This window comes from Episyrphus balteatus, chromosome 1 (assembly GCF_945859705.1).
Source record: "Episyrphus balteatus chromosome 1, idEpiBalt1.1, whole genome shotgun sequence".
Classification (NCBI taxonomy): Eukaryota; Metazoa; Arthropoda; class Insecta; order Diptera; family Syrphidae; genus Episyrphus; species Episyrphus balteatus.
Genome location: NC_079134.1, coordinates 4833814 through 4861388, shown reverse-complemented (window position 1 = coordinate 4861388; position 27575 = coordinate 4833814). Strand labels below are relative to the sequence as shown.

The following is a 27575-nucleotide window of genomic DNA, read 5'->3' as shown; positions in this document are numbered from 1 at the left end:
ATACATAAATAATATAATTATTGTATATATGGGGAATAGAGAAAATATAAAATAGAGTTTGTAAAGGGGTATTTTATTTTATTAAATATTTCTTTCAAAAAAAAACAAAAACTTTATACACAAAATTTAATTTTTAAAAATTTGTTTGATGGTTAATGTTTATTTTTTTTTTTAATTTGTGTTTTAAATTTTGAGTTCTATCCTTTTTATTAAATCAAATCAATTCCTAAGCATTCATGTTACTAACACAAATATTCTATTTTCTATTTTCCAAATTTGTATCATTTCATATGTTTCTAACCATTGCTTCCATTTCATTAACTTTTTCTAAAATTATAAAAATATCAATGTTTTCATTTAAAGTTATTGACATAATATTAAAAGTTGGCCACATAATCGGCAATGTATCAATTGAATTCAAAATTTCGAAAAAAAAAAAAATTGCCTTCGGCCAACCTTGGGGCATATGCAATGAGTTTTGAAATTAAAGAACCGAAATATCTTTGTCGAAAGTAAAAAATCTTATGCTCTGCTTATTGAAAAAAAACCTTACTATGACAAAAAGATACAAATTGCTTTCCCGTGGTAACTCTAGTTATAAAGCTGTTTGAAATGAAAACAAATATTTTAAATTGCATACGAAAATATAAATCTTCACTTTAACATTTTATATCGCTTAACGCAGCAGCAAACTCTTTAAGACAAATGAGCTTAGTCAATCCCACCTGCATGTTAGAAATATAGAGATTGCATGTAGCCAATATCAAAATATACTTTTCGTAATGTAGGTTTATTATTTTCATAATTAAATATGCTATTAGAAAATGGAATGTTTATCGAATAGATGACCCATATTTGGTTTTCATGTGTAGTTCTCACTTCACTCAAGACTTTTCGCTTGAATGCAAAGTTTAAAGTTTTGTAAGGTTTATAAATTGTATCGCCTTCGTAAAATGTTAATGAAAACTGAATATCGAGAAAATCAACGAAACTAATAAACTTAAAAATCTTATTGGTAATTTTGCACTAAACTCATACCCCAATAGATCGAGTGTTCAAGTGAACGCGATGAACGCTGCTTTCAGGCTATCGAAAGAAGTCTTGTAACAGCGCGAAATCTTTAATAGTACCTTGTATGGTGGCTGTTAAAGTGTCCGAACTGCATTTTGTCGAAAAAAACATATTTCAAGTGGCCAAATCATGTTGAAGGAAAATTGTTTCGATATTCCGAAGTGATTTTTGTCTTCAAACTCCAAGCGAATAAAATCGTTATCGCAAATATTTTGCTGTAAAGAATTAACTTATTATTTTAAGAGTGTCGTTCAGCTTATCGGCTTGTGTTGCATTTAAGTCTTTGCAGTCCATTCGAACGCTGAGGTGTAGCGGAACAGAAGAATAGCTCTTCCAACCAGTTGGCAATCATTGGCAAACTTCTGGTTCCCTGTATTGCAACTACAATATGTCAGGTTCCATTGGGAGTTGGTGATGCGCCCAATCAATCAATTATTCTGAAAACACTTCGAACGATCATTCAGTTACTTACAAAAGTTCTGTATGCTAGGCTACGGGTATTTATAGGGGACAATGGGATACGGTTTATTTTTTTCTGATTGCACTCTTTAAATATGCAACGAATTTTTAATATTCAATAGAGTGTGGAGAAAACCCCTGAAAAACGATTGCATACTTCAAAGAACTAGTGAAAATGCTGGTCTATTGATTCAGCCATATCACTAATTCCATCGTAATAAATCTCCGCACGGAGAGCTACGTCCCGATCTACGACAAGCTGTCATCACTAATTCCGAGTGGAATCGAAAAAACCTTTGCCGCATTGAGAGCTTTCATACTCGTTTTCGAAATAAGCTGTTTAACGTCAAAACGTTAAGAAAACTATTTCTGTTCCTGTGTTTCAATTTATTAAAAGAAAATCAGTGCAAAAATGCTTGGAAAAAAATGGATCTTCAGTTCTATGTGAGGATGGCCAAGCGGTTTAAGGCGCCAGACTTAAGGAGAAATATTTTGCCTGCATAAAAGTATCTGGGGCCCTATTTTGTAAAACCATAATCGTTGAAACTATGTACTTCGTTCTTGTTCAAATGTTACGACTGTCATTTGCCTATCGTTTGACCTTCGTTCTCGTTTGTCTTGTTCAGAAAAAAAATTTGTCAAACCCCTGAAAGGTCTGGGGTTCGATTCCAAGATTGGGAAGACTTTTTTTTAATTTTGTATCTACATTTTAAGAGTTTTGATAAATTTTGCTGTTATAAATTGCAGTAAATTTAGTGAAAGAGCGGTAGTTAGTAAAAGAAGTGATTAATTTTGTTATTGGTAAAACCACATTTTTAGGGCGTCTTTAAAATTTGAGTAGGTAGGTATCTATCTAAATGCGTATTTATTGATGGATTTATTAGTAAGGCCCATGTTAATAAATATTTTGTAAACATTCTAATGGAAATAACTTTTTTCTTTTATGTCAACTTGCTTTTTATACAAGACTTCCTATCGAACCAACTTAACAACTCAGTGAGCCTTTGAGTTTGGGCATTATTTGTTGTTTTTGAACTTTAAAATAAAACAAATTATAATTTTAAACCAAAAAAATTGTAAATTACTTCACACAACATGTAAATAACTTTCATTTTACCTAAATAAAACCTGTTTTCATTCAGACTCTGACACAAATATTCTGCCGTAGAAAAAAGGGCTCCATTCCATTCCACTCGAATTCAGTGATTTTTACGAATTTCGAAAATCGTAGAACTTTTTCTACTCCGAATTTACTACGACGGATTTTGAGATAGTTTTTTTGGGACACGTAGGATGTATTCACCTACAATGGAATTTGTGATAAAGCTTATTGATAATAATCGTTTATAAGCTAAAAACATAGAATTGGGTGATGCAAATCATATGGGTGGGGCTCTCGTAGTTTTTAGTGTACTAGTCTATGAACTATGGTTCAATACTCAAGTTTCACGCAAATCATTTTTCAACTAAAGTGAACAAATTATTAAGCACCACCACCAAATGGAATAAAAGAAATTTGATGATCGGATTGCCATCCATGAAACAGCGGTAAATCTAGTCATAAAGTGTGAAAACACGAAAAATTAAAAAAATGTTGTTTGGCGTTTGGAATTGAAGGGCATGTACGTATAAAAGTGCATTCCAATATTGCTTTCACTTTGAAGCAAACGCCAACACCAGTATTGAAAAGCGTAAAGATTCAAATGCGAGACGACTCAAATTTTCTTATTGGCCTGATTGTAATTGATTTTTATTATTGTCTGCGGGGATAGAAACTATGTACTCATTTTTATATAACAAAACTTTTCAACTCTATTGTTTCTAAAATATATTTCATTATAATGTCTATCAAAAATGGTTTCTAAAATTTTAACTCAGGCGTTTATCAAGATGTTTTGAGTCTGCATTTGTAGTTGAGGTAGAAGAATCTAGTAGTTCACTTCATGTAGCATCTTTATGTTAGTGTTTTTTTTAAATTCTTCCGAGAAATAATTTTGATTAGACCTAATTTTCGAACAATTTAATATGTTTTCTTAATAAAACTTTATGTAGTTTCATTAAATGTTTATATTCATAACATATTTCTGTGTCATCATACGTCCACAACCATCATCATCATTATAATCACAATAAAAAATATCCTTTTAGCATAGTCGAATTGAATACAAAAACACACACACACACACATAACTTCCTAAATTTTCGTCTGAACAATATTAAACAAAAAAAAAGTAAAACAAAAAATGCTAGGTACAAAACCAACACGATATTAACTATAACTTTTAATCTTTAAAAATATATTAAATATATAATATAATATGCATACTAATTAAACAAAAAAAATAAAAATATATAAATTGTAAATATCTTTTTAATATTTTTTCAGTCAAGTGTACAAGTTTGAGTGTCATATAGAAAAATACAAAAAAAAATGAAAATACAATGGTCAAGGTTTTTTGTTTTTAATTTTCATTTTTTAAATTAGTAATATAATTTTTATTATTTTTTTAAAAATAATATAAATCTGTTATAATCAATCGAACAAAAAAAAAAGGGTCTAAAAAAAGAATGAAGAATTTTCAAACATTTTTAAAATAGCTATATTGTCAAATGCATATATAAAACAAATAAAATTATTTAATATATAAGCTATATAATAAATTATAACAAAAACAAAAAATGAAAAATATATATATTTATTTTAAATGATTAAATAAAATGCAAATACATATATATTATGAAAGAATGTGGCACTATTTATTTTATTTTATATTTTATTTTTTGTTTTATATGTTTCCACCCATTGCATTAATATTATTATTTTTTATTTAAATTTTTCTTCTGCATATTTTAACATAGTATTTTATTTTATTTCTTTACTAAAAAGAAAATATGTAAAATTTGGAAGATGGTCTTTTGTGTTTTTCTTTCTTTTTATTTAGGAAATAAGTTTGGTCTCTGCTGAATAAAAATTTAAAAAAAAATTTTAAAAGAGAGAAAAACATAGACAACTTTGATGGTAATTGGAGATGTTGTAATGGTGGTGGTGGTGGTAACTCTTTCTCTTCTCTCTCTCTTTCTGTTTCTCTTTTGCTTTTGTCTCTTCTTCTCTTGACAAATCAATAAATGCTTAGTAGTTGATGAAACACACACAAATTAAAATTCAAAAAATTCAAAAAAAAAAACACTCACTCAATTTTTATACTGCATAAAAGACCTCGATTTATTTCAGCTCATCGTGGGAGCGCCACCAGTGGTAGCACCTCAGTCACCATTCCCCAAGCCTGTGGCACCACATCGTCAACCTCATCCAAATGGCTGCTCTCACCAACATTAGAAGTGATTTCAAGTGAAGAAAAAGCCTCATTGCTCAATAATTTGCGTTCTGATTCCGAACGTGATGGTGATACTACAACCATTGCCGGTGTTGGCGGTGGTGGTAGTAGTTATGTCAAAATACCGTTAGAAGATCGAAATAAATACGAAAAGCTGCGTAGCAACGATAATCCAACTTCTGATGACTCTGATTCAGAGTTCTTCAATGAAGACTATGGAAGCAGCAAGAAGACCATATTCAAACACATTGTAACCAATAACATTCCAGAGAAGATTCACAAAATCCAACAAGCAGCTTATCATAAAGTCGATAAGACTCAAATCAAAGTTCCAATAGTTAAAAAACTACGATCTTCTACGAAAGCTAAAAATTTGTCATCATCAAATTCCACTTCCACACAGCAGGCAGCCGCCTCTGGATCATCTGGAAGCAAAAATGAAAAGAAAAACAACAATTCAGAGCCATCTGTTGATGGGAAGAAATCTTCAGCAGAACGTGACGAAGATGCTGATTCAATTGGATCGGCAAGTGATTTGCGTGCTGAAGATGATGACTTTTTCGATGAGAACAACATGAATTCGGCAAATCGATTCAAAAAACCTGTCATGGATGACGGAATAAGTGAGAGTGTGAAGACATGCAGCTCATCAGCTTATCATGCTGAATGTGAAAGTGTGACAACTCATGAAGATGACGTAAGTCGAGTTGTTGTTAAAGTTCGAATGAGGAAGAAGGATCGCATGGCTGCCGAAGGGGGCATTAATGTTGTCAATGAGAATGAACTCAGTCCTTCATCGAATGATTTCCTACACAAGTTTGGTGATAAACCACTTTTACTCGATGATGAATTAGATTATGGTTCTGGAGATAGTGATTCGAAGGGTAAGAGTGAAGAATCTCCAGAAGCTGCAAATGATGAAGAAGAATTGGATGTCTTTGCTATGGCGCCATTCAAAATGCCTGTAGCATTGCCGAAGAAGAAGAAAAGTCGAGCCAAGAGTCTTCCTGTGGTCGATTCGAAGAAGGAGGAAGATGAAATTTGGACTTCTACACCAATTAAAGAGGACAGTCGACAAGGTAAACGGAATTCTTTCGTAACCTATTTAACTGAGTCGCAACCACCAGCTCTCCCAGCACCGCCGGTATCGGTGCGTCCCTCAACATTGACACCAAAACCTCGAAGACAACAACTTGATGAGTTCAATGAGCCGGTTTTTAATCCATTTATTGATGGTATTACACCAATTATGCCTCCTCCTCCAGCTATTCCGCCCAAACCATCAAAAGTGCCGGCAGTATGTAAAGTTCAAAGTTCCTCAGATTTTGGTATGGTGACAGTAATATCGGCCCAGCCGTTGCCGCCTTTGCCTATGCCACCCATCGAAGTCCCATCATCATCATCATCGACGACTAATGGGCGTGATCTCTTTGGCTCGGAGCCATTTCCACAGGTAATTAGTAAATGTGTCACCCCTATAAGTCAATTTACACCCGATCCAGTCCAGCAATTGGTTACCGTTAATCACTCGATAATTATAAATAAAACCCCTGAACCATCTCCAAACGTTATTGGTCTACACCAGCATCAACAACAGCATCAACAACCACTTCCCTCGTCGTCCTCATCCTCGTCCACCACCAATACCCAATATATGGGTGGTTTTCCTGTCGGTGTGTCGTCGTCGTCCAGTGCTCTAAAAACCCCGCACGATTTCTATCCCATTGCCGATAATGATTTCGTGCAAATTAACCAAGATCATTGTTCCGATTTTACCCCAGACGATGAAGAAGAACCTGTAGTACCACCATCCAGCAGCAGTGGTGGTGGTGGTGGGGGTTGTTCAGCTGCTGCTGCTGGTGGAGGTATTAGTAGTAGTTCATCCAAACCGAAAAAAGAAAAATCTCATCTGGGAGTGCGAACACTACCAGCAAAAATCTCACAAAAAGTTAAATCAAATGTCGGAACCTACAAGAAAGTCTCATCATCCAAAAGTAAGAAATCACAATCCTCCTATGACAATGACGAAGAAGAAGCTGGCTACTTTAAATCAAATACTATACAAAGTTCCAAAGCTGGATTTAGTAATATGAGCTTTGAAGATTTTCCATCGGATCAAGAAATCGATCGTATGTCAAAGACGATTCCATTCGAAGTGGTACGCAATGAGAAGATGCTTTTGGAAGCCGAAAAGAAATTTGGCTCTTTGAAGAGACGGAGTAATTTATTCTCCTAGAAGCGAATCTTCGAGACTAAAAAGTCTTTGAAGAAAGAATTTAAGCAAGTTTTGCAAAAATACTTTTAATTAAAAAAAAAAATAATAAGTATTTTTTAAAAATTAAGTAAAAAAAAAAATAATAATATGTGTGTTGAATAAGAATATAAAAAAATGTTGTAAAAGTGTCAAATGTGTCAATTAACATATATAAACAAAAGAAAATCGAAATTATTTTTCGAAAGTCTTCAATGAAAAAAAAAAAACCTAAATCAGAATTGTGACGAAAGAGACTGATGAGAAATTATACAAAAAAAAAAAAAAAATAAACTATATTATTTTATGGGAATTTAAAAAAAAAACTACTATAAATGCGCAATATAACGAAACTTATCGAATCTAAGCCTATCCCTATCTCTCTCTCCACAGTGGATAAGTGTTATTCCTTTGTCTATTCTACCCTTCTGAATGTTATGTTCCATTGTTGTTAAAAATTTGACAAAAAAAAAATATTGTTATTTTATTGTAATTTGATATAAATTCTTATTATTTTTTTTAATTTACAATTTCAGCATTTTTGAAATGAAAAATAAATTCATATACATATACAACTATAATTCACAAATAAGAAACAAAAAAAACAATGTAAAGATACAAATACACAAACAGAAACATAATAGAATTAATGGAGAAGTTAAAAAATATTTTTAGAAAAATTTATTATATACGAAGTATTATTATTCATTGAAAACAAAAAAGAAGAAGAAGAAGAAAAAAAAAACCATAAACTGTATATAAAGATCGAAATGTTATTTGAAGAATTTTTATTAAAAATAACAAGGAAATTGATTAAAGTATTTTTTTTTTTTTTAAATAAATAAATAAATTTATATTATTACTAACACAAATGCATGTATTAAATAAGTTATAAACTTAAAAAAAAAAAACACGACACAGTTTTATTTACATAATTACAATTTATATTTATGAGTATAAATTCGCATAATGTTTAACTTTTTTTTTAATAAGAAAGCTTAACCTTATTTAAAATTCTTATTTAACCAAATCTATAGAAATTTTAACTTTAAAACAGAGACCAGAAATAACAATCAACCTTTATTTTCAATCGGTTTCTCTCTGAGAGTTACCACATTACTTTAAATAGCTTCGGTTAAGGTTTGAGATTTATTTTTAAAAATAAAAAAATAAAGGTTATCGGTTGAGATTTATTTTTTATTTTTTTAAATATCTCTCAATGGTTGAGATTTTTACAAAAAAATAAATGGAAAAGGTCGACCTTTAACCATTTTCGCTGAAAATAAATCAAAAATGGTCAATTCAAAGGAAAATGTCGGATATGTCAAGAATGTCTTTATTTTGCAAAAATAAATATGAAAAGGATGTTTTTTCTTAGTTTATGTATTGTTCAACTAATAATAGATTCTCAAAGTTCTTTTCGTTTAAAATAAATGTAGAGACGAAAATGTTTTATTTTCCACTGTGATTTGAGTCGCTGGGAAAACAAGTTTAACCAATGCAATTTCGAATATATCAGGAGACCGATGTTCTAATTGATACATTTGCAGATGAAATTTATTTTTTTCTCTCAGCGATAAATCTCTCTGGTTGTCCGAAACATAACAAAATACAAAATAAAGGTTTCTCTCAGACCTTGACCGAAATTTGTCCTTTTTAAAAATAAAAATTAATTTATGACCTTTATTGAAAATGGCAACAAATAAGAGTTATTAAGGAACCTTTCAAAAGGTTGAGATTTATTTTTGATCTCTGCTTTAAAATTATAATAGGAAGTTTTTATTGGTACGGTCATTCCCGTATTGATTTCTAGTTTCATAAATTTATTCATTGACTATTCTTAACGAATAAGTACAATAAAAGTTGAATATTTTATGAAACGATTAAAATGTCCTTCTCCTTCCTATTATTCGACGCTGTTACAATCTCGTTGTCGAGGGGATCATAACTTTCCCACGTATCGGCTTCACCCTAGTAATCCGCCGCCGAATGGACCGAGTTGATTTCAGAAAGCGGAGTCCTGCCGGCTTTGTAAAGTTCTATTTCTAAGGCCAACTGCATGCTGGTGTTTTATATATTTTTATCTAAACCAGGATCTAGGATACAATATATAAATAAAATATGAAAAATTGTAGTAGAAAGAATAACGGTACCTTTTAAATGAAACAAAAAATATATGCGTCTCTGTTTAGTCAGTCATTAAGGGAGTAATAGTATTCCGGTTTACGGCTTAAAATATGTATGTAGATGTTGATCTGTTAGCCACGCTTAAATCCCCACCAACAAGTTTCTCCAGCCAGCTCTATCCTAAGCCAGGTGCATCCAGTTTCGCATGCAAAGTTGGGTCCCATTCCACTTGCATTCGCCACCTTAGACAAGGTTTTCTTCTACTGCTCTGGGTTGGAGTTTGAAAATTTCCGGGCAGGAATATTGTTATCCACATTACATAGCCATCTCAGTCGCTACAACTTTACTCGTAACCAGATTAATGTCCTTGTACAACCTGTACGGTTTTTCTTCTCCAAAAACAAAGATTAAAAAAAAGGTTATAAGAGAATAGATTATGGGGAATGGAAATTTATAGTTAAGCAATTTATCGATAACACTGGGCGGCTAAAAAAAAAAGTCGGGATCAAGAACTTTGTAAAGTGATTTTAATTAAATTTATTGTGCTGAATTCCAAAACTGTTTACAGTTTTGTTCTATCACGTCTAGTTTTTGAGCTATACTCATAACTATTTCTACCATAAAGTCTCAAAAACTTATTTTCAATGGAGTTATTTTTAATGTGTAATCAAAAAAAAAAAATACATTTTTCCTTAATATCTTGCTTTTTAAAATCCAAATCAGAAGTCGCAAACTGAAATTTGAATCAAAACAACCATTCACTATGATTATGTAGCAAGATTTTGAGATATCATAAATTTCTTTTTCCAATATCTTTGTGAAAAAAATTAATTTTGAAAAAAAAGTAAATATATTTAGGAGGATACAATATTGCGTTATGAGATTGCATAAAAAGATTTGCAAAAAAAGTATTTTACGGTGGTGTAATTTGACGTCAAATGTACCCAGAAAAACACTTTTTTAAGCTTTAAATATTCCAGTATTTCAAAAATGTGATGTGCCAGTGAAATTTTGACTTCAGATTCGGACTCAGCACACAAAAATCCTTCAGAAAAGTATGGTTAGGTTCTAGCTCTATTTTCGTTGCCGACCAGTGTAATCAATTGCTCCGTAACTTATTTTGTCCCATACATTGAAAAAAGCTCCTAGAAAATTTCGTTTGCTTCATGACATGTTCCCTGTTCTAGGCTGTGGTTTGATGGATTGTCCATAATAACTTGCGCCATGAATTGAAAGCGTATATTAAAAGTTTAGTAGATTCTGAACTTAAATTTGAGGTAACTTTATAAATTCTCCAAACAAGAAAAATAGGTTTATGGTTTTTTTTACATTGATTTGTATCAATGTAACAGTGGTCTTAAGTTAAAGCAGTATTAGTTTGGTTTTCAGTAGTAATTTTTTTTTTTTTTTAATTTTATTCATTCTCTGTTATTTCAATTCATATCTCTTTCTTCAAAATCCCTTGAGTTTAAATATTTCGATCTTAATACAAAATAAACAAATAAAAAAAAACAACAAAGAAGGAAATCATGAAGCAAAATTTTAAATGTTATGTATTCTTAGAAAAATGATTGCAAAACATCTAAAAAACTAGAACAAGATGGGATTGCAGAGAAAAATTGAATATTTTTTGAATACATAGTAAAATAAAGCAAAAATAATAAAAAAAAAAACTAAATGTTGTTAACAACTTCAATGAAAAAAAAAAAATATAAAAAATAAATTGTAATATTGAATTTTAGATAAGCCAAAGTTAATTGTGAGATTTAATTTTCTTTTTTATTTCTGGTAAATTAAATGAAAAGAAAAACAAACAAAAAAAAATCAACACACAAAATATTATAAAAGAGAAATGTTAGCATTTTATTAGTTGTAAAAAACTACAAATTTTTTGTGATTATTGCGAAGAAAAAATTTATTAAAAAATATATTATATTTATATAAATAACAAAAAATAACCATTAATTTTAGCGTTTTCTACACACAACAATAACAACAACAACAAAAAACTTAGTTAAAACAAAAAAGACATTCCTTCTTGGAGATGTAGTTGTTTAAAACAAAAAATAAAGAACCACACTCGTCCACTTACAATAAAATACAAAACAAATAAAAATAAACAAATTATAACAAAAAAAAAATGCTTTAAAAGCACACGCAAAAACAAAATTCAGGTAAATATTTACACTTAGCAACAAAACAAAATTAATTAATTTAAACAAAATAATCTACATCTACTGCTCTGATATATTATATAAAATAATGCAAATTCACAACGAAATGCTTTTATTTTTGATGTTTGATATAGTTAAATTTTTTTTTTGTCTGTTTAAAAATATTTTGTTTCTTATGGGAGAATTTATTTTACCTTTCATGCAGCTGTACTCATTTAAAATACAAAAGCAAAAAAAAAAAATACAAAATATTGTTTATTATTAAAATGATTATTATAAATAAAATAAAAGAATAAGAGTATTATTAAAAAAAAAAAGTGAAATGGAATGAAAAAAAAGAAAACAAAATATTATAAATACCTTTATATTGTTATAAACTCATATTATACATACAAAAATATATATTGAACCTAAAGTATCTATATTATATAAAATACTGTACCATAGTTATTATTCAGTTATTTATGTATCATTAAAACAAAACAAAAAAAATTAAATATTATTTATTGGAAAAAAAAAAAAATACACAACCAAGCATTTATTGATTTATTTATTTTTTTTTTTTTATTAATTTACTTCTGGAGGCTTCTGTCATGATTTTATTTAGATTTGTTGTACTATTTTTATCTATCATCGTCCACAAGGTAAAGTTTTTATTTATTTTTTTATTTGTATTAAATAGTTTTTAATGATTAGGGTGACACAGCGTTGGACAATTGAAATGCTGCTTGAGAAGGTTTGTATTTTGTACATTGATTACTCTACAAAACAAGTCAAATATTTTTTTTTTATAAGATCTGATGAGTCATATCCTGAAATAAAAATTAGAAAATATGACATCAAATTTCATTATAAATAAAATGCACGACTGGGGTCGCACGAACTTGCTCTTATGCTTAAAGTAACTCTAATGTTAAAGCTTTTTATTCAAGAAAATTAGGAAAAATTTGATATTTTCAAGAAATTTCATAGGTAGTGTAAAAAAATAAAATCTGTTTTTATAATTAATTAAACACCGTCTTAAATGATGTTTTAAAATAAAAAACAATTATGCCATTTTATTACTTGTATAAAAAGGTATTTTAAGAAAAAAAATTTCGAAAATCGTAGGAGCCGTTTTTTAAAAAAATAATTTTTTGTATATAAAAAATTTCTAACATTTTTCAAAAAAATAGTTGGTATGTCATTTTGAAGAAATAATTAATTTACACATAAAAACTAACAGCCCTATGATGGTAGCCGATCGGAAGAGATTTGTATCCGATTTGTACGAATTTTTCAGTTTTCATATGATTTTTACCCTTCCGACTGTAAAATCGGACAGATTTACGAAAAAAATCTTAGGCGCGTTGAAAATTTAAAATAAATGCGATGCTATGCAGTGAACTGTCAAAATATTTGCGGCGGGTTGTGCTTTTTGCTGTTTTTTCTTTCCGATTCTTCCCGACACAAATTCAAACGTGAAATATTATCCGAAAAATATAAAAACCAAAAAAAATGGGAAATGAGTGCGTTGTTTGGAAGTTAATTTTTCTTGTCAAATTCGGGTACCGTGAATACAAAAATCTTCCGATCGGAACTTTTTTCCGATCGGCTACCATCATAGGGCTGTAAATTTCAAAATTTTTCATCAATCCGTTTTCGAAAAATTGATTTTCAAAAAAAAAATTTTGAAATATTTTTTAAAAATCCAAAAATGCGTTTTTTGAAAATTTTCTAAAATTTTAATATTACCTTTACTTAAACACTTTTGTATAAAAATTTTCATTATAATAGGGTTAATATTGTACGAGATATTCAGAAACGAAAAAAACCGTTCTATGACAGGTACCGTTAATAACTGTACAAAAAATATTTTTTTTATTTTAAAAGTTGGCTCTTATGTGTAGTACTACACACAAAAATTTAAATCAAAATCGTTAGAGCCGTTTTTGAAAAAAATTATTTTTTCTATTTCCGTTATATGGCAAGTACCGTTAGTTTTGGTCATAAAAAAAATTTCAATTTCCCCTCTAGGGAATCACCAAAAACTGCTAACTACCAAGTGAGACAGACACACAGACAGACAGACAGAATTGCCGGACCCACTTTTTTGGCCTTCTCCATCATCGTAATGTCATGTAAAATTGTTATCTCGAGTTCGATTTTTTTTACGAATCCTGAACTTGCCCTATAGTACCTATATCGCAAGTAAAAACAAAATTCTCTTTAAATTACACACCAAAACAACGGATTTTTTTGATTAATTTATTATTAAAGGAATGACATTAGTGTTTGAAAAAAAAATTATTTTTCGAAAAAAGTTGGGGAAAAAGAACCATAAAAATGTTAAATTTTAATATATAGAAAAAAATCACTCGTAAGCGTAAGTACTGCTACACAAAAAAAATTCAGATGAAAAAGAAATGGTTTCAAGAAAAACGCGTTTAAAGTTTTAAGAGTAAAAATCTTGCGAAAATGAGTGGTTTGACTTTAGTCTACGTTTTGTGGATAGTACTATTGGCTTTTGTACATAATTTTTTAATAGTTTTGGGAGAGTTTTAGCCAATACCTACCAAAAAAAAATTAAATAAATTACCCTTAAGAGGCCCAAATTTCAAAAAGAAAAATTATTCAGAATTAACGGCAACACTTACAATTAAGATTTCTTCATATGAAATGATATTTGAATTTCCATTTGCCGCCAAAGATGAATCATTTATCCCAGCAAAATAAGACAATACTGCTTAGAGTCGTTCGTGGTAAGTGTGCGCAGCCGGTAAGTGTGCGCATTGCAATTTTCTCGAAACTAGTGTAAAAATTTAAATTTCTGCTGATGCACAATTAATTAGATATCTGATCTTCGTCGAAGTCCGTTATATTAATGCTTTTATTGTTTTAAATGTTTCGAGAAGAAGCAAAAGAGAAAAAAGCTAACATTCCTTAAAATTTTTCACAATTTTCAAACTCTGACAGTGATTTGTCTTTGACTTAAAGTGAAGGCAATTGATTTTTTTTATTGAGCTTACTATTTAAACTTCATGTTCCAATTAAAATGTTATTGTTTTTAGTATTTATTTATTAATATTTCATCAAAAACAATAAAAAATTGCATTTATGGTAAGTGTACGCAAAAATTTGGGGCCAAGTGTGCGCATGCAAATGCATGGGATTCCACTGAAAATATATATATTTGTATTTTTGAATCTTCAGAAAAAAGTGTATGGCAAACGGGAAGATAATTTAATAAGGTAACAACAATATAACTTTTTTCGATTATCCCTTCGATTTAAGAGTTAGGGTGGTTTTTTGAGCTTTTTTGAAAAGTAGTTTGTTGTAGACCTTTTTATAACCTTCATTTGTTGCATTAAAGGTTCTTCGATTTGACAGACCGTTTTCGATCTGTAGGCAAAAACTTCAAACAATTGAAATTTTGTGTATAGGGACAAAGGTAGGTACTAACACAGGGTAATTTGTATAAAGTGTAGCAAAAACCAAGGGGGTGTAAGTTGCAGTCAGACAAGAAAAAAATCGTATGGGAGGGGGTCTATTTCCCTCTTTTACCTTATACAAATTACCCTGTGTTAGTACCTGTCCCCAATGAACAAAATTTTTTGAAGTTTTTTGCCTACAAATTGAAAACGGTCTGTCAAATCGAAAAACCGTTAATTCAACAATGAAGGTAATAAAAAAATCTACAACTTTTACTACGAACTAATTTTCAAAAAAAAACTCAAATAAAAGAGATATGACAAATATAAGAAAATCATACCCTTTGACTTATTTAAATAAACCACCCTAACTTTTAAACCAAAGGGATAATCGAAAAAGGTTATTTAACATATTTATATTGTAGGTGATTAAATTATCTTCAAGTTTGTCATACATTGTTTTTCTGTAGGTTCAAAAATACGTAAGTTATGTATGTGAAAAACAAACATTTTTATAAACAAACAAAATGGTGGCCAAAAGACTCTAGGTGCGATTATGCAAAATGTGGTTTTAGACTCGTGTCTTGATGCTCTTTCGAGCCCTAAGGTCAAAATGTATTTCGGAATTTTTTCCCAGCTAAAGTTTAACTTTCCCGTACCTTTTTAAATTTAAATTTTTCGGACTTACGGCAATTTTATTTTTTTTTTATTACACGAAATGTATCGATAAAAAAAAAAAACAAAACAAAATCGTGGGAAGTCCGAAAAATTTAAATTTAAAAATGTGTAGATAATAACCGCAAAGAAATAAATCTAAAATACTACATACCTATTCAGCATTCAAATAAAACTTAAAAAATATGGTGTCGTATGGTTTTATCCCACGAACATATTTTTTTAATGATTAATGGCCTACTCTCTCTCTCCCGCGAAAAAACACCTATCCACCCAAAATACTGTAAAGACTTTTTATTCATTATCCTTATTTCAAATGAAAACCTTTTGCCAAGTTTAATGATCCAAGTTAACTTAAATCTCGCACTAAAAAACTTGGCCTAGGTACATTTATCACCCCGGTTTTCCTAACTTAACCTATGCCAAAGATTAATCATTTTATAAAATGATTACATCGATCAAAATAGACCCCAGAAAAAATTCGCATAGAGCTGAAAATTGCTACAGCATTGTCAAAAGTCCCCAAAAGTCTCTGAGTGAGTAAAAGGTGAAATGTCGAAAATGTAGGTTTTCGTATAAAACTTTGAAACGGAGGAAGCTACAAAAAAAAGTATATTGCTGACTTTACTCCAGTCAAAGCGTCGGAAAAAAGGGCCTCACCTTGCGCGGAGAGGCACTGTCAGTTTTTATTTCATGGATCGATAGGGGTATATTTAAAAGGCTTAAACCCAATTTCTCACCACCTGATCATTCTTATTAGCGGAGTTATTCGCAAAAATGCATTTTTTGGGATATTTTACTTCTAAGCTAATATCTTTGCTCCAGATTGTCGTAGACCAAAAAATAAACATACAATCTCTTCCTTATAATATTTTCTATCGTTGTATGTAATTTCATTGTATTTAAGTGAGTAAATACAAAATGGCAGCCATTTAAAGTCAAATTCTTCTTATTAAAAAACACAATTTTGTCATTATTTCGAAAAAGTTTGACATTTTTTTAATCTATTTTGTAGCCCTATTCATGTCCTGAATTTTACAGAAAAAATCAGCTCTTTATCACCAAAGATGGCCGAGAATTGATAAATGAACGCTTGCAAAACCGGTGTGAAAACACCCAAAAATATCGTTTTTTGGGAATAACTCGGCTTCAGAGTGTCCTACGACAAAAAATAAAGCTATTGATTGTTCGTTAACACATTTTCTATCGATTTAGTGCACATTATTTTTGTTGAAACAAATAAAAAATAAGTAATATTAAGTCAAAGACGTTTTTTTTGTTTAGCAAACTCTTACCTTATTATTTTGTAAACGGTGCAAGTATTGGCTAAAAAAATAAATTACTGTTGTAGTCCTTTAAATTATCTACAATTTAAAAAAAAAATTAGGTCTCTACGACCCACACGAGCCGAGTTATTATAATTTTAAGAAAGCATCATTCCGTAAGAAAATTTAAAAAAATTTCCCTTGTTTATAAGGCGAATAATAGTTCTCAGTGAGTGGGGCTGTTTTCTTTGTTTCTTGTTATAAGAGGATTTGTCTCATGTTTTTCGTTGGGCATTTGGAACTTTAAAAAAAATTAATTTCTCAGCTCGTGTGGGTCGTAGAGAGCTAATTTTTTTTTTAAATTGTAGATAATTTAAAGGACTACAACAGTAATTTATTTTTTTAGCCAATACTTGCACCGTTTACAAAATAATAAGGTAAGAGTTTGCTAAACAAAAAAACGTCTTTGACTTAATATTACTTATTTTTTATTTGTTTCAACAAAAATAATGTGCACTGAATCGATAGAAAATGTTGTAACGAACAATCAATAGCTTTATTTTTTGTCGTAGGACACTCTGAAGCCGACTTATTCCCAAAAAACGATATGTTTGGGTGTTTTCACACCGGTTTTGCATGCGTTCATTTATCAATTGCTCGGCCATCTTTGGTGATAAAGAGCTGATTTTTTCTGTAAAATGCAGGACATGAATAGGGCTACAAAATAGATTAAAAAAATGTCAAACTTTTTCGAAATAATGACAAAATTGTGTTTTTTAATAAGAAGAATTTGACTTTAAATGGCTGCCATTTTGTATTTACTCACTTAAATACAATGAAATTACATACAACGATAGAAAATATTATAAGGAAGAGATTGTATGTTTATTTTTTGGTCTACGACAATCTGGAGCAAAGATATTAGCTTAGAAGTAAAATATCCCAAAAATGCATTTTTGCGAATAACTCCGCTAATAAGAATGATCAGGTGGTGAGAAATTGGGTTTAAGCCTTTTAAATATACCCCTATCGATCCATGAAATAAAAACTGACAGTGCCTCTCCGCGCAAGGTCAAATGACGCTTTGACTGGAGTACTTATAATTTCCTAAAAATATTGTAAATCACTTTTTCTTCTATGAGCAATCGTTAAGAAGATATCGCGATTTGAAAATGTGTCAAATGTCGAAAATAACGGTTTTTTGCATATTACGCTTAAACCGTGAGACGTATCGAAAAGTTTTCTTTTGAAAACTAGTAGATAATTGTGCACTTTGTGGTTTGCTTTATTTTATGTACTCAAAACTCAAAAATTTCGAATTTTTGTACTTAGCTTGTAAAATATGAGTTTTTTGAAATATATTTTTAACTCTATAATATTGAAAAAAATTTCAAAGCATGTATAGATAAGTGCTTCTCTATATTATAATTTAATTCAGTTTTTGTTTCTTCAACTTCTTTCCAAATTTCCGCACTACAAAGCTCTTTTGTTAAGGTACCTACATATTTCTCTGAATGAATATTTTTTTTCTCAAGGTTGTGAGTGGAAAAACAAGCCTTTGCCTATAATTTGCCAATAATTTCATTCAATTTATTTCATAATAGGTATTCAGCATTAAAAAATAACTTAACAAAAATATGTCCAATTTTATCCCAAGAACATATTTTTTACTGATTATTTCCCTTTGCATATTACTCCCTCTGTCCCGTCAAAAAAACATTCTTCCATCCAAAATAGGAACCTTTGGCTAAGTTTAATTTTCTTCTAGATCCAGAATTAACTTTAATCTCGCTATGAAAAACATGCCCTAAGGATACCACCTCGGTTTTTCCAACTTAACCTATGCCAAAGTTTATTGTCTTTATAGAATGTTTTCAAAAGATGTCAATAAATAATATTTGATTTTAAAAATACATGTTTTTTCATTTAAATTTTCTGTTGTTTGTGGAAACATTTTTCATGTTCTTTTTATCATTGTCTAAACAGAATTTGCCGCACAGAATCTTTATCTTTATAACCTAAACTACACACAAACAATTCAATCTTAAAACAAACTCGTTTGGCTAATTTATCAAAAAAGATTTCAATTTTTTTTTGGTAAAGATAAATGCCAATCAAAAATAAATACATTTGATATCCCTTGTTCTAAGTCTTATACCTAATCATTGCAGCGATAAGAAAAAAATAAACAAGTATACGCCCCATTGTACCAAATCAATTGTCTACGAAAAACAAAGAAAAAAAACACTCAGCAGAATTGAAATTCAAATTCAATTTGATATCAATTTAATAGCAATTAGTCAAAAATAAAAGAAAAACAAATACAAGAAAAAAAAACGGTTATCGTTGGTAACTTCTTTGAACGAGTCTCGCCGCCGACCAACTTTCCCCTCACAACTATATTCAACCTTCTTCTTCCACGTCTTCACATCACTCTTCCAACCTTAAAAAAAAAGCTTTCCTACAGATGACACTTGCACTGCTGCTTTCATTAAGTTTTCAACATTTGTTTTGATTGTCTCGTTCTTGTCGTTGGGATTATTTTCTTTCTTTTTTTTTTTGTTACTACATTCCAACTGCAGTGAAGAAGTTATTTTCGTTTGTTGCATTTTCTTCTTGAAATATTTTTTTGGAAATCATTTACTTTCAAACTTCGTAGCGGTGTGGTTTAGCCCTATCTCAGTTCTATTCCAAAAATGAATCAAAAAGAAGGTATCCTTGTTAAATGTGGAGGATTTTCAACTCAACTATCGAAGCACGTAAATGAAGCTATCGATGGTGACCCGCTTTGGAGTGCACGTTACGATGTAACACATCCCGATGCAGTAATTCGAACCCATTTGGATTTCCTTGAAAGTAAGTTAACATTCCATAAAAAAGTTATTTTCTTATTGCAAAAGTCTAGTTTATTACGTATTCATTATTGTTCGCTACGTGCCAGTGTGCCTATAGAAAAAAAAAATTAAGCCCAATAAACAAAAACTCAATGTGCTAGAGTAGAAGTACGTGTTTGTTGGTTGACTATCTCATTCTTACAATTTCAACAAAATAACAAAAAAATAAAAGATAAAAAAAAATAAATGAATTATTCACCACAGACAAGGTCACCATGACACAACACAACTTCTTTCCAAATTTCTGCACTACAAAGCTCTTTTGTTTACATTTAGTTATTTCTCTGAATGAATAATTTGCTTTTATTTTTCTCAAGGTTGTGAATGAGTTCAGAGATAATGAAATGAACTATATTTGATTTGAATTTAACGGTATTTTTTTTGTGTTTGAATTTGTATTTGAATTAATGTAGATGGCGCTGATATTATCTTGTCGAATACTTATCAAGCTAGTGTGGAAGGATTCATGAAGCATTTGAATTTAACTCGTGAGGAAAGTATCGATGTGATGAAAAATAGTGTCAGATTGGCCAAAAGGGCTCGGGAGATATTTTTGGAGACAAACTCTCCAAAAGAAACTGGTAAGTTTTATATTGAAAATTTTGTTATAGCTATTTTAGCACTTTTTTATTTCGTATGAAATTTGAATTCTTAAGAAAATAACAGTTTTTAGGGATATATTGCTTCAGAGCTACGATTTTCTTCGGTTTGTGCGTCGTGCTATAAAATTTGTTTTTACAACAACAAAAAAATATTTTAAAATATTTTTAAATTTAATTCCAAATTAAGTATGTAACGTATTTTCTTTTATAACAAAGAATTTTTTTTAACTGTTGGACATTATTTTATTAAAAAAAATTTCAAACAAAATTTCAAAATTTTGGGTTGAAATCGGTTACGTCGTTTATGAGAAAGTCAGAAGTCAAGAGACCGGTTCTGTGGGTAATAACGGTTCAAACGGACTTTATTTTCGACAGCACATGTATTTTTTCTAAATTACAATAGTTATTACAACAGTTTTTGTTAAAAATATTGTTTTATATTTTTGTCATATCGCTGGAGAATTATAAAAATAAAAATTGGTGTGCCACTTTTTAGAAAATATTAATGAGCACTTTACCGCTTTAAACCATGATCGAACATTTTAAAATTAATAATGTCAATTGACTTGCCTTTAATTGTAATATAACACATATTTTTTTAAAAATTCAATATCTTTATTATTTACTTACATATTTCGAAATTTAAATACTAAAAAAATAAGTTTAATTAATTTATTTTTGTACATAAATGCAAAAATTTAAACAAAAAACTATTTAATATTTATTTTTGGGCACTCTCCTAAAATCCAAAAATAAAGGAAAAATATTTTTTTTTGAATTTCGTAATTTTTGCTTATTTTCAAAAAAAACCCCAACTTTCAACATTAACTGCCAATTAAAAACTATTGGTTGCCATTTATAAGAAATATTGTGTACCTACTGTTTCGATAAAGCAACATTTAAAAATCATGTTATAAGCTTCAAAAGAAGAAAAATATAGTTTGTATAGCTTTTGTGGGATCTTTGTTGGCCAATTTTCTTAAAAAAAAATAATCAATCCGTTTTAAATAATTGGTTTAATCAACACAAAATATTAAGCCTTTTTTTAAAATCGATTACCAGAAATTTAGAAATTTAAAAAACGGTTCTATAGCAGGGACTTTTAATAACAGCTCGAAAAAAACATTATTTTATCACAATTGTGCCTTCTTATTTTCTTCATTACACACAAAAATTTTGACAGTTTTCCATTTGAAAGAAACTTCTTCCAATATCATACCTATAAATCATTTTTACTTGAAAACGAAAAAAAAAAATAAGATAGATAGATAGATAGATAATATTCTTTATTTTTTCATCATAAAATTTTACAATTTTTATAGTTAAGAATAAGGACATGGCAATACTGCCGTCTGCCTGATATGACATTTCATAATATGATTTAAAAAATAAAAGAAATAAAATGCAAAAATAAAATTAGAAAATATGAATAAAAGATTTTTTTCACTTTTATATATAAAACTGCAAACAAATATTTTTAGTTTGGCAATGTTATCAATTTTGCCGTGATTTGAAACACAAAAAATATATTACACAATTTGCTTTAAATAAATAGGTATTTGTACAAATTTTTAACAATGTTATCAATTTTGCCGTGATTTGAAACACAAAATTTTACACATTTTAGTTTGTTTGATTAGGCATTATTAAAAAATTACTAACAATTTTATCGTGATTTGAAACACAAAAGAAAAAGTATTAAGTTTAATATCAGTTTAATATCAGCAACATATCAATCAAAAGTTAAAAGTAATTTGACAGAGTTTATTTACTTTAGAAACTGCAAGAAGTGGGTATAGGACTTCGTTTTAATATAAGAAACTATTACGGTACGAAAGAGCATGTTGGCAATAATTATAGAGGCTGATCCAGCCTCTTGCTCCATTTAAGATTTCGTAAAGTTTTTGTAAGGATAGAAAACTCTCCTGAAAATGTAGCCGACGGATTTCTTGCAAAATTGGGCAAGCCGCAACGAAATGGTAAATATCTTCGTTTACTCTTCCGTTACATAGATCGCAAAGTTGAGGCAGATCCGGACGGTGAGGTATGAAGTTTAAATTTAAAATTTCAACTCTAGTTCTAAAGATGATACCTATAACAGAGGCTGAATAACCGTTACGAAAGTATGTTACGTCCGAGAGTAGTTGATGATTTAAATTACTGTAAATTGCTCTAGATCTTGTAGAAGATGCTTTGGAAAGATTATCCAGACACATTTTGTGATCAACCTTAGCAATCACATCAGCAAACTGAGCCTGCCAATCAGCCACGTTACTTTCAGATAAGTTTAAAGATGTTTCGTAATAAACAGCTAGTTCGTTCCAGTCTTTGAACGGGGAAGCATTTACTCTTAGTAATTTCTTTAAAATTATTTTATGGAGACATGATTCACTTCTTTTCATTACTTTAGTGATGAAGTCTGCGCTTGCTTTTAAGCTTTGTATGTATATAGGGGCTATACCAGACTCCACATATATCGCATAGTTAGGTGTTGAGTTTGGCAAACGGAATTATCTCTTAAAAAAGTTTCTTTGTACGGTTTCAAAGGCCTCAAGGTACGTGTATCCGAACACCTGAACTCCGTACGTCATGCAAGCATTAACCGTCGCATTAAAAACTTTGTATTTTGACGATAAATCAACATTTTGGTTAGAGAAAAACTTTGGCCACATAATATTTAATGCTAATTTCGCTTCGTCGCTTTTTTCTTTGGCATGCTTTAAAAAGCTTAAATTGTAGGTCAAAAGGACTCCCAAATATTTGAACTCCTGTACAACGTCAATGCGTACATTGTTTAGCAACCAGTTTTCTTCTGGACGTCTTCTTGACTGTCTCTTTTCAAATATGACGATCTTAGTTTTTTGGGTATTTACTTGTAGGCCCCAAGACTCACAAAATGAACTTAGACGGTTTATTTGCAATTGAAGCGCAAAAGGATTATCAGCAAGCATAACTAAATCATCTGCGTACAAGAGGACTTTGATTTTTAAGTTTGAAAAATGAACTCCACCCGGAAGGAAGTTGCAAACATCATCTATAAACAGGGCAAATAATAATGGGCTGAGGATGCATCCTTGAGGAACACCTGCAGATGTTTCAAAACGATTTGAAAATGCGAGGCCATCCCATACCCTTGCATTTGTTGATGAAATGAGACTGGCATAGACTTGGAGAAACTTTCGTGACAAACCAATACAAGAGAGTTTGTATATTAAAGCTTGTCTGTTAACTTTGTCAAATGCAGCCTTAAAGTCAACAAAGCAAGTGTATAGTTTGCTTTTTCTATCTATAAATTGGCGGGCAATACTTGAAATAGCAAAGATATGATCCGTGGTCGAGAAACCTGGGCGAAAACCAGCTTGAAAGATGCTCAAAATACTGTTATCCTCAATCCATTTTGTAAGCCGATTGTTCAGAATTGCAGTAAAAGTTTTTCTAATTGAGTTCAAAATTGAAATTCCTCTATAATTTTCCACAGCGTTAACGTCACCTTTCTTAAAGATGGCAAAAATAACAGATTCATTGAAACTGTTGGGAACACATCGATCACTATACAATTTATTGAAGAAAGAAACGAGGTAGTTTTTTAAATCAGTGGTGCTGTTTTTATAAAACTCGACTGGTATGCCGTCTACACCAGGAGCCTTGTTATTTTTCATCTTTTGGAGCGTTACTTCCAGTTCAGACAAAGAGAAATCCATATCCAGCTCGTTGACTCTAGTGTCAGGCAGTGCGTATTGAAAGGTATGAAGGTCTTCATCAGCTGAGAGCAGAGTTTTAAAATGAGCTGCTAGCGTCTCAGCTTCTAAAGAGAACTTCATACCCTGATTGCGCCCACCAAGCTCGCGTACATTGTCCCAAAATTGTTTTGAGTTAGTGCAGTTTTCTAATTTCTTAGCCACGTTTTTTAAATAAATAATTTTTTTACTTAAAAGCATTTTTTTAAAGTCGTTATTAACACGAAGGTAGATGTTTTTGAAAAACTGGGAATTGGTAGTTCTAAACAGTTTTAGGTAAACAAACGAAAGTTTCCGAAGATTTTTACAATCCTTGTCAAACCATACATTTTTAGCTACAAAAGTGTGAGTACTCTTCACAGCAAAAGGGGCTGCAGCCTTTACAACCTGTTCTATGCTTTCACATATCTTTTCAGAAGAGACAATGGATTGTTGAGGCAGAGATTGGAAGTGCCGGGACAGGAGACTTTTATATAGGTTTGCACTGTTCTCCGACCATTTGAGCTTGTTAAAGCTAGAAGGTGTAGCTTGTTGATTTAACTCCTTAAGCTGAATTTTAATAACTAATGGAAAATGAGCCGAATAGTTGACTAACGCAACTTCAAAGTCGTCTATAACGTTAAGCCAGTCCCCTGACATTGCAGCAAAGTCAATCACGGATTGTCCCTGTCCACTAACAAAAGTAAATTCACCACATCACTATTAGAAGACCCATTTAAAACGAATAGACCGAAAACTTCGAAAAATTCTGTTAGACTCCGCCCGTTGCGGTTATAAATTTCATCTTTAGAACATCTACTCTCAGCCAGCGCACCTCGTGGTCGCAATAAATTAACGGAAGAATTTTGATATTCACCAATCCTAGCATTTAAATCACCGACGATTAATACATTTTCAAGAGACGTGTTATTCATAAAATCAACAAGTTCATCGAAATCGCTTAGCCAATTATTGCAGTTTAAGTAAATAGGAATGATATAATAGTTTAAGTTGTTGCTTACCATATGAAAAATAACTTTAGATTCAATAATTTTAAAATTAATAAGATTACCCCATAAAGATTTTTTAATCCCATATAAAATACCCCCACTGGCTCTTCCATGTACATTAGATCTTATCTAATCTTATAAAAAAAATAAGAAAATTACTTCCGAACTCTTATATAGTTCCAATTTGTGGCCATAATAATGGGAATATTTATTTTATATAAATATGAATTGATTATCTTTTTACTTTTTGTGATAAAACATTGCTCGAATTTGGTCACTACGACGTATGCGGAATATGTACAGTCGATTCCCTCTAAGTCGAACTTTCACGGGACTCGAAAATCATTTCGAGTTAAAGGGAAATTCGAATTAGAGGGATTTATTTAATATTTTTTCTTCAAAATTGTTCATTAAAAATGGTGAAAGAGTTCGACTTAGAGGGAAATTCGATTTAGAGGGAATTCGACTTAGAGGGAGTCGACTGTACTTAAAAAAACAAAATTAAAAGCTTCATAGTTTGATGAAACTATTTTTAGCTTGTTGACCTTTTATATCACATACATAAATAATCAAACATGCATTTTACAGAAAAGTTCACATTTCCGAATCTTCTTTCTAAAGTTTCTTTTTTATGTTACAAACAATTTTATTCGAAAAGGGCACTGCTTTTGAACTCTTCTTTGAGCATTGAAGATGCTTCCTGGCATTTAGATTACATTACATTACACAAAAAAAGGGATTTTGACAAATATTGGGCGATGTGCCCTTTTTGGTTTAAAATATTGAATAAGACGTCTATTTTCGAAGTTCTTCTGTTTTCGAATACCTTTTTATTTCCTTTTTTATAACAAACCAATAAACAAATCATAACAAATTATGTTTTTCACAATTTTACCTGTCACAAATTATTTATAACACACTTTCTTTTAAAAGGTTTACCTCTTGTGATGGCATCTATTGGACCTTATGGTGCACATTTATGTGACAAATCGGAATACCGGGGAAGCTATGACGAAAGTGTAACAAATGATGTGATGCGTGATTGGCATAGAGTTCGAATTGAAGCTTGTTTATCTGAGGGCGTTGACGGACTATCAATTGAAACAATCCCATGTCAAGTAAGTCCAGACCCTCTCTAGTCTTACAATACATTGATCCTTTTTGTATTTTAAGCAAATTACGTTATATATACATTTTTGACAAGAACTAATGAAATATTTTTATTATTTTAGAAAGAAGCCGAAACAGTAGTTGATCTTTTATGTGATGAATTCCCAAATACGAAATTCTGGGTTTCTTTTCAATGTAAAGTATGTATGAAAGAAAATACTTATCTATCAGTGTTTAATGGAAAGTTTCTTAATAATTTTAGGATCAGGAACATCTTGCCCATGGCCAGAAGTTTAAAGATGCATTTTTGTCCATTCAACAAAGGCTTGAAGAAAAATCAGCCACAAATAATTGTATGGCAATTGGAGTTAATTGCGTCGATCCAAAGGTTATACAAAAAATCTTAAACAAATCTTGAAATTTAACTAACAATTTTGTTTCTTCTTCAGATTGTAGCATCACTATTCAAATCCGTTCAAGATAAAAACATTCCATTCATTGTTTATAGCAATCGTGGTGAAGAATTTGACGAACAAAACGGCTGGACAGGTGCCGAAAAGTGTGTTCCTTTAGCAACATTTGTCCCAGAATGGTCTCAATTGGGAGCGAAAATCATTGGAGGTTGCTGCCGTGTGTATCCTAGCGATATTTTAAGTATAAGAAAATGTATTGATGATCTTTCTAAAACGATAATTACTTCATAAATATTATTTTTTTTAATACCTAACTTAATATTTGTAAGTTTATGTTTCCTATGATTTTATTTTTTTTTAATTTATGAAATGTTCTGTTTTCGATTCGTTTGGATTCGTTTAAATTCAAAGAATAAAATTATTTTCTTTGCAATGTTTTACATGATTGTGTTTTTAAGTTTACCAATAACTTTGGCATTTCATAGGATCCAAGTAGCACTATATTCGATTCGATGAAACTAGGGTCCAATAAAAACTATTAGTCCAATAAAAAAATAAGCGATAGTAATGTAAAAAACCAGGTTTTGTTGAGCTTGTTGCCACGATTACAAAAAAATATGATGTACAAATTGAATATGTGTTTGCTTTTCCAAACACTATTAAATGATAATACAAATCTAATGGTTCGATTAAATAAGCTTTTCTATGGGAAAAAAAATGTTACGCATACGCCACAGTGACCTAATACGTACATTTTATTTCGTAACCATTAAAGTTACTTTAAGTTTTTAGTTTTCAGTTATCATTTGAATTTAAGTTATCTTATGCCTATTCATTTTATAAATTAACACCATGGTGACCACACAAGTTTTCGCAAGAGTTACCGTACAAGAACATTTTTTGTCAAAATAAATAATTCTTTAAAGGTTCTACAAATTTGGTATTGACGTAAAATTATTGTTTAATTTATTTGGTATTGACGCAAAATTATTGTTTAATTTATTCGTTTTCCAAGCTAGATAGTTTCAGTTTTAATTTAATACCAAGGTTTGCTTTTCTGCCG

The 27575-nt window shown here is 30.3% G+C and overlaps 2 protein-coding genes across 3 annotated transcripts in view; both read left to right on the top strand.

Moving 5' to 3' along the window:
- Positions 1–7774, top strand: part of LOC129905314 (AP2-associated protein kinase 1) — a 43620-nt gene extending 35846 nt beyond the window's left edge. The window contains exons 8-9 of one of the 2 annotated variants that reach the window (XM_055980766.1): positions 4763–6318; positions 7653–7774. In XM_055980766.1, coding sequence (XP_055836741.1) covers positions 4763–6318; positions 7653–7661 — 1565 coding nt within the window. In that variant the 3' untranslated portion in view covers positions 7662–7774. Of the gene's footprint in view, positions 1–4762; positions 7190–7652 lie in introns of those variants that run through there. The other variant, XM_055980765.1, reaches the window with a different exon arrangement.
- An 11408-nt stretch (positions 7775–19182) lies between these two features.
- LOC129905322 (uncharacterized) lies at positions 19183–26866 on the top strand. The gene is made up of 6 exons (XM_055980778.1): positions 19183–19623; positions 20075–20242; positions 25923–26107; positions 26222–26299; positions 26362–26487; positions 26549–26866. The coding sequence occupies exons 1-6, from the start codon at positions 19464–19466 to the stop codon at positions 26801–26803; spliced, it is 972 nt and encodes a 323-aa protein (XP_055836753.1). The 5' UTR covers positions 19183–19463; the 3' UTR covers positions 26804–26866.
- Positions 26867–27575: the final 709 nt, after the last annotated feature.

Excerpts from the sequence above, each read along its gene's own strand:
- LOC129905322 (XM_055980778.1), top strand. The coding sequence starts at position 19,464 with ATGAATCAAAAAGAAGGTATCCTTGTTAAATGTGGAGGATTTTCAACT. Across the intron at positions 19,624-20,074 it reads CCATTTGGATTTCCTTGAAA|ATGGCGCTGATATTATCTTG; the intron begins GTAAGTTAACAT and ends GAATTAATGTAG. Across the intron at positions 26,108-26,221 it reads TTGAAACAATCCCATGTCAA|AAAGAAGCCGAAACAGTAGT; the intron begins GTAAGTCCAGAC and ends TTATTATTTTAG.